This window comes from Antrostomus carolinensis, unplaced genomic scaffold (assembly GCF_000700745.2).
Source record: "Antrostomus carolinensis isolate BGI_N321 unplaced genomic scaffold, ASM70074v2 scaffold8594, whole genome shotgun sequence".
NCBI classification, from domain to species: Eukaryota; Metazoa; Chordata; class Aves; order Caprimulgiformes; family Caprimulgidae; genus Antrostomus; species Antrostomus carolinensis.
In genome coordinates, this window is record NW_010308646.1 from 1 (window position 1) to 15,219 (window position 15,219).

Consider the following 15,219-nt stretch of genomic DNA (forward strand, 5'->3'; position numbering starts at 1 on the left):
GGCCCGGGCTCGGGAGCGGGACGCGGCGCCGGGGGCCGCTGGTTCCGTCTGTGAAAAAATAAACGCACGCGGTTGGGAAAGCTTCTAAAAAGCCTAAAAACGGGTGTTTGTGGTGCGGGAAGCGGGGTGTTGGGTGGCACTCGTCGTGTGCTTGGGGTTTTTCCTTCTGTCAGGAGAACAACAGTCCCTCGAATGTGTAGGGCTGGCTGCGCTGGAGGGGACCGCTTGGTTTAACCAAAATCTTGAGAAAGTTACCAAATATAGATGTGGAACATGTCCCTTATGTGAGGGAGGGCTGGGGGAGCTGGGGCTCCTTAGTTTGGAGAAGATGAGGGGTGACCTCATTAGTGTTTATAAATACGTAAAGGGTGAATGTCAGGAGGATGGAGCCAGGCTCTTCTCAGTGATGTCCAGTGGTAGGACAAGGGGCAGTGGGTGTGGGCTGGAGCATAGGAGGTGCCATGGAAACATGAGGAAAAACTTTTTCACTGTGAGGGTGCCAGGGCACTGGGACAGGCTGCCCAGAGAGGTTCTGGAGTCTCCTCCGCTGGAGAGATTCCAAACCCTCTGGGACATGTTCCTGTGTGACCTACTGTAGGTGTTCCTGCTCTGGCAGGGAGGTTGGACTATATCATTTTTTGAGCTCCCTTCCAATTCTTAACATTCTGTGATATATAAATTGCCTAAGTCTGTGTATGACCTATATAAACAATGCTTTTATAAACTATGTTCAGGGATATGTAACCTGGGTCTGCATCTTTTTGTATATAGCATATACAAGAGCGTGACTGCCCTTTTCCTGCGTGTGACGGGCAATAAAATTACAAAGTACATCTCTAAAAACATCATTTATTTGGTTAAAGTTTAATTGAACCAAGACACTTCAATGGTGTAAATGTTTTGGAAGAAGTAAATGTACAACGTGCTGTGGAATTGGTTATGTTAGCTTTAAAATAGCACATATGCTTAAGTCTGTGTATGGCCTATATAAACAGTGTTTTTAGAAACTATGTTCAAGTATATATAACCTGGGTCTGCATCTTTTGGATACAGATTGTTTTGTTCAGAGTACTTCAAAGGAACCAAAGAACTCTGAAATATTCTTGCTTCTGACAAAGTACCTGAGTCTTAGAAGATGCTTATGAATTTAAAAAAAATAACTTACTGCTCACAATGTTTGTAACTTCTATTTTCAATTTTTTTTGCCGATCTTATAATCTTCAGCAATATCTTTTACACTGTATAGTTATTTTCTCATGGTAAGAACAGACTGGCCATACCTTCAGTCTAATCAATAGCTGTTCAGGTTTGGAGGCTTTTTTGCTTTTGAAGTCACAGTTCTGAGATGTCTGGGGTTTTATCACACACAGAATTGTAGTGGTTGGAAAAGGCCTTTAAGATCACCGAGTCCAACTGTAAACCTCACACTGCCAATTCCACCTCTAAACCATGTCCCTCAGCACCACATCTACACATCTTTTAAATCCCTCCAGGGATGGTGACTCCACCACCTCGCTGGGCAGCCTGTTCCAATGCTTGACAACCCTTTCGGTGAAGAAATTGTTCCTAATATCCAATGTTTATGGTTTAATATGCACTTCTTAAAGCCTTTACATAATATCTGCAATGCTCCAAAGTGTCTATACAAAGAGGTTGCAGAATTGAAGATCTCTCTAGATAAAGATCTCTTTCTCTAACGTTTAATGCAATGGTACATGGTAGCATTTCTATTATTTTTTTGATTTGTCAATCTGGTATTTTTCAGTGGAAAATTATCTTGCTTCTAAAATAAGTCCTTTGTATTCCTTGCTGTGTGGAAATCCATTCCTGCGTAACAATTTAAACAATTGTATTGAGAGGTTTGTGAAAAATGTTTTCAGTGTCCTGTGGGAACAACTAGAAGAGAATCTGATAACGATTTCTTTCTCTCTTGACTTTTGGTTCAAAACCAGGGATGTTGTGGAAACACAAGAGCATTATAAGAGCAGGTGGCGATCCATCTGGATTATGTATCTTACGATGTTTCTCAGTAGTGTAGGTGAGTAAACACAGGTGGATTTCAATGTTACTTGCTTAATGAATATATTTTGGTTTGAAAAAATTATTCAAACCAAAGTTTTATAGATTTCAGCTACATAGCTCATTTAATGCTACTGTTTTTTTATAACCTTAAAAAGGTACATTTTCTGATTCTTCACAAGAGAAGATATGACTAGCAAATCAAACAGTTATATTTAATAAGTTAAATAATACTCTGTTTTGAGACTAAATGACATATTATTTAAATCTTTGGTTTATGACTTTGTAATAGTTCAGGGTAAAAGGTAGTGGCAGAGTAAGGTTATTGCTTGGAACCAAACAAAACAAAGGTCACACTTTTATCATCTGAAGTGAAACTTCTAGGCAATGAAAGTAGAAATAAAGCTGAGTTCTTAAGAGGTAAGATCTTTGTGGCAGTGTACGTTATCTATTTCAAAATGTGTATGAGAGCTTGTTTTCTTCTGTGAGATTTTGTATCTCCACTGCAGAACAAATTACTGTTTCATTCCTAAATAACTGCGCCTGGAAACAAGAGTGCTGTGGAATTTTGAATTCAAGTGATTTTCTGTGGGCCTAGAAATGATCTTGAAAATCATAGGATACTATAGTGATTTTTTTTTTAAATTTGATTAATTAAAATTTATTTGATAAATGAATGCAAATTTGTCAGTAAATCAATAAATTCTTTTTGTTGTGTGGACCTTATTGTCTTTCCATTATGGGGATAAATCCCATGCAGTTTGCTTGGCACATCAGTATTCTTTTGATAGGAGTTTTTTTGTTTAGTGTGTACACACCTATAAAATGTCCTTTTAAGAATAGTTCCCCCTGTTAGGAGGAGTTATCACTCCTTAAAAAAAGCACATAATACATAGTTTTTTCAGGTGACAGACTGATGCACGGTTTTAGACTCTAATACACGTAGGAGTGGACGAATGAAGCTGTAATAACTGTTTCAGTAAAGTGAATTACTGATAAACAAGGCAAGAAAAGTAACTTCAGTTATGTTTTTACTGTATTGCAGGTTTCTCGATTGTAATTATGTCTGTGTGGCCGTATCTCCAAAAGGTTTGTAACTTTTTTTTTTTTTTTAATTTATAAGAACAGAAAATTCCTGCTCAGAAAGTACAAAACTTGGCATTTTATTTAGAAGAAGAAACAATAAAGGGAAGTGTGTAGTTATGAGACTTATTTTATTTTGCTATCCACTTAGCTTTCATTATTTCATATAAAATCTGTCAGCTGATTTCCAGAATTGATAAAGGTACATCATAATCCAGAAACTTTTGGTTTTCCAGTATACTTTCACCGGTTTTTTGGACAGTGAATCAACAGAAATTTCTTTATCTGAATGCATTTGTAGTGTTAAAATATAATACACAAGGTTTCTCTGCATTTTGGAAAAAGAAAAAAAAAAAAAAAAGGAGGGAGAAGTTGCTCTATAAATGTCAGATTGTTGCATATAGACCTTCTTGATATTCTTAAAAAGGAATTGCAAGTGTTCCTGGATAGTGCTTTTAGTTTCTTTATTTTCTTCCCCTCTTTGTTGCATTCTTTTTAAAAGTGGCATGAGAGGTCTCTAAAACTTTAATTTAATCTGTGCTAGGATTTTACTGCTCCTGGAATTGTAGAAGGCAGTTTCAAATGCAAACTTGGAAGAACTTACCCTGAGCAGGGTTCTAGAGGTATCGTTAAAATTGAGGCTGGTGCTGAATTCTTGGAGAAGAAAAGAAAATGCATCATCAGCCTTGTAAATCAGGACAGGTTCAGGCACCTGCAGATATTACTGAAGTGATTCCTTGCTCCTGGCTTGTAAACTCTCTACCATACTGCTTAAGTTATGTCTATAGCCTATAACATCAGCTGTGCTGTGTGAAAACTATTGGAGTTTACTGCAAGTGATCCGTTTCCAGTCTCGGAAGCAAAGCACTTTTGATTGGTTCAGTGCATTGCTGGAGACAGTTAGCCAAGGTTTATTGCCCCAGACAAAGTACTATGTGCAGGCAGCTGCTTCAGAGGCCCAGACTGGTGTATTTATATTAAACACTTCACAATGCCGTGCAGACACACTCACTTGTTCAGCAATAGCTTAGGTTTGACACTGCATTACATAGTGCCATATACCCTGAGAATCACAGTGCAGAGTCTTAGGTGTTTCAGGTACTGATTCGAAAATGGTTTTGTTGATATTTGTTTCTACAGGTTGATCCAACAGCAGATGCGAGTTTCTTGGGCTGGATTATAGCTTCATATAGCATTGGCCAAATGGTTGCCTCTCCCCTCTTTGGCTTGTGGTCCAATTACAGGCCAAGGAGAGAACCTCTCGTCGTTTCAACTGCTATTTCAGTAGCTGCTAATTGTCTTTATGCCTACGTCCACGTACCTCATTCTCACAACAAATACTACATGCTGACTGCACGCGCTCTTGTGGGATTTGGAGCAGGTAACCACAGCAGAATTTACATTTCTGAAAATTAATCAATTCTGTGTCTTGTGTAGGTTAGTTAATGTGATATTTTAGTAACAGATTTACCATTATGTGAATGATACTTATTACTTAGGAAAACAAAGAGTCAGCCAATAGTAGTTTATAATAAAATTGTGTAATTGTGCAGTTGTGTATAAATACTAGAAGGAGTGCTGGGATTTATTTTCTTGCAAAACAAGGTAAAAAAACCCACTAAAATAAATGTAACTGGATAATTTAAGAATAGAACTTAGTTCATTTACATGAACACTTTCTTGGTTTTGTTTTTTTAAGGAAATGTGGCTGTAGTTCGATCGTATATTGCAGGGGCCACTTCTCTTGCAGAAAGAACAAGTGCCATGGCCAATACCAGTGCCTGCCAAGCAGTTGGCTTCATATTAGGACCAGGTAAAGCATATTTTTCATCACTTCTCTAATACTTTTTCAGGATGAAATTGACATTGGAAGTAGGAATCCTCAGCAGCTTTATGTTGGAGATTTTAAGGCATAGTTTGTCAGTGGTATCAAAGTTAAATAAATACGATCCACTCGTATGTACTTGTATATGCCAATATAAATTAAATATTCTAGTCCAAAGAAATTGTAATTATTTGTAGTGAAAAACTAGCTGGTTTGGATTGCTGGCTGCAGGAAAAACAAGTTCCAAGATGCTCTTTTGTACCAATACCCACAAAATAGTCTATGACCAGTTGCACTTTATTCATGGAGAAGGGAATTTAATATTACTGTACTCGGGCAAAGGTATCCACCTTTCTGAAATGACGGCTGCAAATTTCACCTTACCTCATATGTTGTAGAAAATGACATCCAACAGATCTTTGTGATCTTGTAGTGGTTTTCATAAAATCTTCATACTAGCAAAAATTTTAAGACATGGCAGAGGTATTATGGAGAGCTAAGGGAACAAAATGCTCAAGGAGTGCTTGTTAGATCAGATGTAGCTGTGGCTCCTGAGATACTCTATCTGCTTCATGGGAAAAATGTAGACTCACCTTGTGTTGTAAAAAGAGACCAGCCATTTTGTCCTCAACAGCCTCTGCTAATTACTTGTCTTCTATAGCTGGAGATTAAGATTATCCAATTAGTAGAGCTGTGTATGTTAATATAATGAGGTGAACATTTAGGGCTGAAAGTCTTTTCTCCAGTTGATTATTAATAGTGCTGTTGATAGAGCATTAAAGTGTCTACAGCAACAAACAATCTGCATTCTTTGTGTGATTTGGTATAAGGTTAGGTAATTCCCTTTTCTAATTTGATAGGGTCTCTCAGTCTGTTTCCTAACAGTAGTAAGCAAATGACCTGATTTTACAATCTTCTGCTCTCCACCACTTAAAATTTTAATTTAAAAAAACCCCCACAATTTCTTTTCTCTCTAGCTTGTCCTTAGCAGGAGGGATAGTCCAGTCCCAGGAACCGAGGTTTTCCATGTAAGAGGAAGAGGAAAAAGAGTAAATAAACTGTCTGCATATGGCCAAGAAAATAAACTGTTGGTGCACTCAGAATTCAGTTCCAGCTCTTTTAAGTGTCATGCTGTTATTTATGCAGTGTATTTTTATGTAAACAAGTAGTTTTCTTTCTTGTTGAGCTCCCCACTGTATCCATCAGTTTATTCAGAGTAGGAGTCTCAAAATGTGAAAGGTTTGAAAGGTATAATATTTAAGTTTTACTTAGCAATTAGAACAACTTTGCTTATCCAGTTTTATATGTTCATTATCTATGTGTTATAGTATTTTCTTAATAATTCTCAAGGTTTTCTTAATACATTTATGTTTTTAAGTTTTTCAGACATGTTTTACACTGATTGGAGAAGAAGGAGTAACATGGAAACTAATTGATCTTCAGTTGAACATGTATACGGCACCAGTATTATTTGGAGCTCTCTTAGGAGTTATTAATATCGTACTCATCTTTGCCATATTCGGGTAATCAAGTCAAAAAAGAGAAATATTTTACCTTGTTTTAGTAGGTGGCTTGTAATGAATAATATGCTGCTTAGAAGGAGGAGTGATAAGCCTGAAATCTGGAGTGCTAAAACTATTTTTCAGGATTTCTACCTTCTTTAATACTGTTTTTCATTATGCTCATAAATTAGTCATAGTGATGTTATGGCTAGAATGTAAACTGATGAAAAAAAGGTAGAGCTGTTAGATTATTAACTTAGCCTTGATATATTTTCAATGTTGATGGTTTCTGCCCAGGCTTTTTCTCTGAAGAGAAATAAGGTTAGTTTGTCTGTGGGATTCTCACTGTCCGTGTCTTTCCTTTAAGAATCTCCAGGGGGGATTTTTATGCATTAACCCATTGGTGGCAGTGAGGGGAGAGATGCACACAGATACGTGATATTCTCCCACTAGAATACTTTCTTTCTTGAATATGGTGGTGTTCACTGCAGTCAAATGTAGACTACACAGATGATGTTTACAGGAGCTGGCAATAATGAGAGTGTAAGATTAAGCCATTTAGAATTATTTTAATAGAAACTTGACTCAATAGTAAATCAAATAAATATGTGCATTAATGAAAACAGTTCTAAATTTCTAGAGAGCATCGAGTGGACGACATGGGACGGCAATGCAAAAGTATCAATTCTGAAGGAGAAGGTACCTATGTTTTCTTGAAAACTTATTCTGTGATGATAATTTTTAAGTATTCTTTTACTACCTACAAGGATTTAGGAGTATTCTGAAGTTTCATGTTTTGGGAACAATAGGCCACATCTCTTTCTAACTGGTCTACAGACTATTTCATGTCCATGTTGTGTCTGTATGTGTCCGTAGTGCTGTCTGGTAGCAAAGAAGAAAAAAAAAAATTGTATGGATCCTTCCAGTTTTTCACCATGGAACTCTCTTCTGAGAGAAAGGATCGAGTGAATATAGACATAAAAAAACCCCAAAACTCCCTTAACTTCTGCTCTGCAGTCATACTTCTCTTTTGTTCTGTATCATGCTGAGTAATATTGTTATTGCATAACAGCTTTCACGTACGACATCTTATTAACAGGTGTATGTAGTAGAATTAAATTTGGTTGGTGAGACTAAAGTACAGTAATTGCCACATACAGTGCAACAGCTTATGTTCAATATAAACCCTTTTTGTGCACAGCTCAAATCTTCTAAAACGTGGTGAGCATCCCTTTCACTTGAAGAATAAAAAGCATATGCAAGGTCATCTTAAACCTTTAAAATCTATGGATGTCACCAGTTTCAGTATTGTATTAGTTTTCTGTTTAAAAAGGGAGCTGTATGTGCACACTGGACATGGGTTTGTGTGTGAAAACGCTACGCCCAGATTAGAGGAACAAAGCCTCCGTGGTAGTGCGGAGAATTCTACTGTGTATTTTTGATCTTGCAAGAGGAACAGAAAGTGTTTTGGTTTCCATTGTTAAGATATTTAAAGAAGTTTGCTTGTTTTGCTGTCACTCAGGACTTGTCAGTCCCAGTGTTAACAGTGGGAAAACAGTTGGTGTAACCAGTTTGGAAATAATTTTCCCTCATTGTCAGAGGAATTTAAATTTCAGCAATTCCATTTTGATTTAAAAACATTATACTCTAGATTGCCAAAGTACGACTGCCTAGCTGCCTACCAACCTGCATGTTAAATACTTAACAGAGTAAGGAAATAATTACTGTTTGTAGTTTGTGGTGGTGTCAGAAAAGCTGAGTTTGCACTTTATTCTTTTGTTTTGTTGCAGAAAGTGGTGTTCTGGATCAGGACGCAGAAGGAAACATTGACCAAGTTGCTGTGGTAGCAATCAATTTTCTTTTCTTTGTCATCTTGTTTGTGTTTGCTGTCTTTGAAACGTAAGTTTGTCTTTTTTCTCTTAAAATACTTAGACATGTAATGTAGTTAGAGTGGGTGTGCATGCAAAAGCTTTTCTGTTGCACTCATTTTTTTAACTGTACTCTTCATAAATAGAAGTCCAAAGCCATATGCAATCAAATTGATGTATACTTGCACACAGTAATGAATTAAAGGTCAGTAATAACTAAAAACATGTAGTGTACAGTTTGTAGTATGTGAAACTATTAATGTAAAAGCTTTTGAATGGATGCAAACCCATACCTTTAATTTTTTAAGTGTTGAGGGAAAACAAAAAAGGTAGCTTATCTTGGGCTACCTAAAATCTCCAGAGAAAACTGTGTCTTCAGTTGAGTACCTTGCTCTGTACTTTTTATTTTAATATTTTGTAATGTCTTCATATGATTCTGATTAGCTCCAAAAGCTCCAGTGAAGCTCTTATTCCAGTAATGTTTAAAACAATTGTTGGATATAGTTAATGCAATTGTGTTCCTAAATACACTCTTTTACATTACTTTTTTTTTATCTAAAGAGCTATGTTATTCACTCCCAAATTTTCTGTGTCTAAGAAAAAAAGTAAAACATAACAACATGACCCTAGTTAAATACACTATTTTACATGACTTTTTTTTTTACCTAAAGAGCTAAGTTATTCACTCCCAAATTTTCTGTGTCTAACAAAAAAAGTAAAACATAACAACATGACCCTAGACTGAAGTATACTTCTTTTCTTTTTTTTTTTTTAATTTATTAAATACTTTGAGGATATTAAAATTCATTTTGTAAGTTTTTTGAGCTCTAACGTAGCTAAAATTTCTTCTATTGATACGTCTCTGTCTTAATTACTTTATTTTTAGAAAATTTGGTTCCTAGAGACTGGTTCGTTGCTAAAACTGAAACATTATTAAATGTTTATTATTTTTATACTCACAGGGCATGATTTTTTTTTCTCTCTCTTACTTTTGCTTTACTTTATCTCTGTCATCTTTTCATGAATGATTGGAAATAGATTAATCATGCTTCAGAGTATTGCTGGTGTAATGCAGTTGTGAATTTTGTCTAGTGGATTTAGTTTTAATAAACAATGCGTGGCAGAACTGGTTTATAACTAGCCTGTGTTCTCCGATATGCTGTCAGGAGGAAAGGCTTCTATACCACTGTGTTTGATGTTTGTATGTATGGAAACAACTGTACAGAATAAGCTTTTTAAAAAAAAATTAATGTAATTTTATTCTGTCCCTTTAGCATAGCTACTCCATTGACAATGGATATGTATTCCTGGACCAGGAAAGAAGCTGTTTTTTATAATGGAATAATCCTTAGTGTGGTTGGCATTGAATCAGTTATTGTTTTCTTGGTGGTTAAACCGCTATCTAAAAAGTAAGTTTTTGGAGTTTATTGGAATTCTGTTGCTTATGTTAACTAAGTGTGAGAAGCTTTATGGCAAGGCCAAATCTGCATTACTTATATCTTTTACTTGTTAATGAATTTGGGTTTACTATGACAGTGCAGTACTTCTAATTTTGACACAGCTGTGATGCTATGGTTATGCTTTATTCTGTTAACATAACCCTGTTCCTTGTCTGTCTTGTACCCTTTAATCACAAGAAAAACAGGTTTTAAGTTAGTGTGATTTCGCAGTTTTTCTTGCAGGTGTTTTGGTCAGGCAGCTTTTCCACAAATAATGGGCTATGTCATTAGTACCTTCATAAATTTTACTTTTAATTAAATTATATATTTAATTGTAATTTCATTGTTTGATAGGACTGGTGAGCGTGCTATACTCCATGGAGGCTTACTGATTGTCTTAGTTGGATTCTTTATCTTACTGCCTTGGGGGAGAAAACTACCAAACATCCAGTGGCAAGGTATAATTCAAGTCATTCTAAACCATCACTGTAATGTTTTATTGAAAGCTTTTTATTGTCTTTTTTTTAACAGTATGCATAACTTGCCTTTACAGAAATAAAGAATAACTCAATTCCCAGAACAACTTCCACTGAAATGTTAATGCCTTTCTGGAGTTTGGAAGCAATGCAGCTTCCATCCAACCACACAGTGGAACCCGTAGGCTGCCCTGTCACGCAGTCCTGGTGCCTGAATACTCCTATGATTTATCTGGCCCAGTATATCACCTCTGACATACTAATAGGATTGGGCTATCCAGTTTGTAATGTCATGTCTTACACTTTATACTCAAAAATTCTAGGACCGAAGCCTCAGGTAAGCATGATGCCTATAAACAGTTTATTTAATTTGCTCTCCAGGATTTGCGCCCTCTTTATGAGAATAAGAGATCTAGCTAAAATTCCTCTTGTCATTATCCAAATAATAGTATGTTTCAGACAGAAGTTTCCAGGAACTCTAATCTTTTTTAAAATCCCAGGCAAGTCCCTAGAGGAATTAGAAAACAAGGCTTGTACTACAATTTATGGCAAATCTTACCGCGTGAAAATTTCAAAACAGCTAAGCCCAAAGCTTGAGACTTTCATGACTGTTCTGGAAGAGTCATTTTTGTAACAACCAATTATGTATTTGGAGTATCAGTACAGAATAATGTTCCTCTTACTAAGTATATTACATGAAGACTACAAATGCTATGATGCCTCTAGTTATTGTCGTTTTACAGCAGTGAAGCACACAGCAGGCTGATATTACTGCTTAACAAAAAAATTTCTTCCTTTTTCATCACTTACCTAATTTTTTCCATATTCTATTTTGCTGTAATAGACCAAATGCTTTGAGCCAGAATGTCTTTTTATTAGAAAGTTCTAGAATACTTAGCTCAGTGGAGCCTTCAAATGAATGCTTAGAGAAGCAACTTAAAGGAAACAAAGTACAAAGTTAAGAAAGATAGGCAATTGCTTAAATGCTTCTAAATTTTCTAATTAGGATAGTTGGTGAGAATTATTGGCTAGCCAAACAATTCTTGTATCACTAAATTAAGCTTTTGATCTTCTGTAGGGTGTCTACATGGGATGGTTAACTGCCTCTGGAAGCGGAGCACGAATACTTGGGCCTGTTTTCGTGAGCCAAATATACACTCACCTGGGACCACGATGGGCATTTAGCTTAATCTGCGGAGTAGTTGTAGTCTCTCTCTTACTCTTGGAAATAGTATACAAGAGACTAATTGCATTTTCCGTCAGATACGGAAGGTTGCAAGAAGAGAATTGTTAAATATGTATTTAAAAAAAAAAAAAAAGTAAAACCACCCAGAAATAATATTTTGTTTATTACTACTTTTTAATGAGGAGTACCTAACCACTGACCTTGTTGGCTGTATGCTAAGAACTGGAGTCTTGTACTTACACATTGACAGAACACATAACTTGGTCATATCCTAATACACTTGCTGGAACAGAGCTTGTTTTGAACAGAGCTACTTGCTTTTCTAGCAAGTAGAGGAAGGGATGTGAACAAGTTAGATCAATACAATGGTAGATTTGAAGAGTGTACAGTTTAAATTATGCACCTGTGTACTGAATGCAGCTGTGAAGGTCACATGTTATGTGCATCCTTTCCAGAAAGAAGTAGAAGAAATATTTATCTTGATTCTGTGAATCAGGATTAGTAACTTTTGTAACTACAGGATTAGTTGAGCTGTGTGCACTTTGTAAGGAAACATCACTACTTCAATGAACCTTCCGATGTTCATTTGCTAGCTTGTAAGTACTGGTTAATACAAAATGTCTCACTTTGGAAACTGCTAGATCTCAGTGCATCTTCTCCAGGATTTCAAATGAAATGTGACAGGACTGTAGAGGAAGGTAGGTGCCTACTTCACCAGCAGTTTATGTGGGATTTAGGTCTTCCAGTTGTTTAGAGCCATTGAAAAATCACAGCCTCGGTGGCTGTTACTTGAATTACAGTGAACCATATGTGCAATTTTTCTTCTGCTGTTTTGCTGAATGCCTTTTTGTAGCAAGAAAGATAGGTAACCTGCACAGAGCTGAATTACAGCTTTACTTCAAGAAGGAAATAGTAAGCATGATAGTTTACACTTCTGCTGTTCTTTGTGAGGATGAATGCACTGTGCTGAGCAACCAGTGTTAATTAAGTAAAAAGGAGAAAAGTGGCTCCTCAGGTGGTGGCTGTTATTTGTAGACTTATTTTTTCTGATAATATGGTATGAGAAACAAGAATTTACAATGTTTGAATAATTCAATGTTTATTTTTAAAAGTGAAATAATAATTTTCCTTCATAATGGGGTCTAAGCTTATCTGTACAGGTTTATCTGTTTCAATACTACTGGGAAAAAAAAAATCTGGAATAACTCCAGTATGAGAGTTGTAGCTGCTGCTCAGTGTGTTTAATATTTGATGCTTATTGAATTTATTAAATGTAATTAAGTATTCTTATGTAATCAATTGTTCAAACACTAAAAGACTACTGAATTAAAAGATTATTTTTCAATACTGACTGAAGGGAATGCAGGTTTTTTTTTCTTTTAGGTTTTCCTGCTGTAGAATCACAAAATGTTATGAGAAAGGACTTTGCTTTTATAAGCATTTCTTTTATATGCTAATTCATAATAAATAGTACCAGAAATAACGTGTTTTGGTGGTGAAAACAGACTGCAAAATGAAGTGGTTTGCCAACCAAAAGTTACCTCAGTCATGAGAAAGTGGTATTACTTTAGATATGAGAAATGCAAGAGTTCTCAAAATGGCTAACATAGTTAGGATTTTGTGTTCTACAACTCAGTTTGTTGCTCAAAGTATCTGTGTTTTACAGGTTTTATTACTCTTGTTCTTCAGGCTAGATAACTTTTGACTTAAGTATGAGAAAATGTTTGTGTATTTTAGCTGTAACTTATTTTAAAGCGTTAAGGATAGAACTAGATTCAAGTCTCTTCTTCTGCAGTCAGTACCTGTAGAATACAGAATATCCCTAAAAAGGGGTAGCCCAGGCACATTCCTATGTTTACATAATGATTAAATACAATAGCAAGGTTTGAAATTCTTTGGCCATGAGTTGTTTTTATTTTCCTAGGTCAGCTGTGTTTTAAGTTGTGGATTGCTTGTTATGGATTATCACCCTCTCATTCTTACCAATCATCATCTTGTATTCACAGGTAAGGCTTCTGTTTCTTCTTTTTATCCTGGTTAGCAATGTAATGTAACTGCACTTAAGACACACTGTTCCTTACATGATAGCTGATTGTTCTTTATAAGCATTTGTGCCTTTCTACCCTCTGGTGTCTACCTCTTAAGCTTTCTTCAACAATTTTCACATTTAGCTTGCACATCAAACTAGATTATGTTATGTCTGAAGTAGAGATAATCAGGTTTTTAACATACAGTGCTCACATCTTACCGTTATGTCTGAAGTAGAGATAATCAGTCTGGCTGATACTGCAGGTTTTTAACATACAGTGCTCACATCTTACCAGGGTTGTCTTGCTACTTTAAAAGGCATTTAAGATTAAAATACTAAACCAAAATGTTTCTTTTAAGAAAGTTGTTCTTTATGTGCATGTTTGTATCTACATGTATATTCAAAAGAACCTTGGAGTCTGTATTAAAAGCTATGCCTACAATTTGTTTTATCAACATTTTGTAATACTTAATACTTTAATTATTTTACCATGCAGTCATTCCATCTCCATTAAGGTCCAACATGAGAAGGTACACTTTTTAACTGAAAGAACAGTTTAAAATTCCTTTTGCAGAATCATTGAAGGTGGGGATCTGTGCATTTGTTTTGGTTTTTTTCAAGTGCTGCTTGTCTATTTTTACATTCTTAGTGCTAAAGTCTTTATTTGCAAGCTATTTCCTAGATTTGGACATGCCAAGATAATAAAAAATGGTCTCTTTTAGAGACTAGATGAATAAGGAGAACTGACTTTAAATCATGGCTATTTCAGCTCTAAGCTGAACTTGCAGAGTTGCAAGCTATTTCCTAGATTTGGACATGCCGAGATAATAAAAAATGGTCTCTTTTAGAGACTGGATGAATAAGGAGAACTGACTTTAAATCTGGCTATTTCAGCTCTAAGCTGAACTTGCAGATTTGAAAAAGTTATATTGGAACATCTCTTCCTTGAAGACCACACATGCAAGCCACCTTCAGCTCCTCTGAAACTCTCCATCCTCCCCCCCATGACACCGTTTTGGAGCCCTGTCTTCCACTTAACTTAAGCTTTTCTCCTACCTTATACAGAAGTTGCAGTATTTATTTAAAGTATGAATATAAGCACTATCAAGAGCACAATTTTGAAGCAAAATGCTTAAAAAGAAAGCTCGTGTTCATGGTGCTCCATTGTGTTGCAAGTGTGATTCAAAATGTGTAAAATAAGGTAAAGCTATCTAAAGTTAATAAAATTCCTACAGAATAACAAACTGAATCAATTAGAGTTTGCTTTTCTATCAGATCTGTTCCTGGTTTTAGTCATTTATAGGCCAGAGATAAGACATTGAATATACAAACCACAGTGCAATTTTTCAGTGCAACAGATTTACAGTGTTTCTCCCCAGTTGTCACCCCGCCATGAACAAGATGCTGGATCAGCTCCTGTTATAAATGGAGCTTAATAAGAGGAAAAGGGCTCTCAATAAACCATCACTTGATATGAAACAATTCAATAAAGCTGGACAATTACCACTGCATTTATTTTTTTTTTGTATAAAATGCTCGTGCCAGGAAGTTAAAGCTGCTGCTACAAAAAATAAAAACAAACAGTTATAAAACATATACATATTTACAAATATTACTTGTAAGACATAAAAATATAAGTTATTTACAAATACAAGCACTTCAATACCACAGATGCATTTTCCTTGATTGTTGGCACTGAGTAAGCAGTGAAGGAAGAAAAAAAAAAACCAACACAACAGATTTAGGTTATTTCCAAGAAGTTGACACTATCTAGAACCAAGTTGCTCAAAGT

The 15,219-nt window shown here is 35.7% G+C and overlaps 1 protein-coding gene across 1 annotated transcript; it reads left to right on the forward strand.

Moving 5' to 3' along the window:
• Positions 1-1,952: 1,952 nt before the first annotated feature.
• MFSD8 (major facilitator superfamily domain containing 8) lies at positions 1,953-11,606 on the forward strand (the record flags this gene model as incomplete). Its single annotated transcript, XM_010165837.2, has 11 exons — positions 1,953-2,038; positions 3,065-3,108; positions 4,243-4,483; positions 4,802-4,915; positions 6,306-6,450; positions 7,070-7,128; positions 8,220-8,328; positions 9,572-9,706; positions 10,091-10,194; positions 10,290-10,549; positions 11,291-11,606. Coding segments are annotated over 11 exons (1,513 nt in total), but the record flags the coding sequence as incomplete, so codon positions are not given.
• Positions 11,607-15,219: the final 3,613 nt, after the last annotated feature.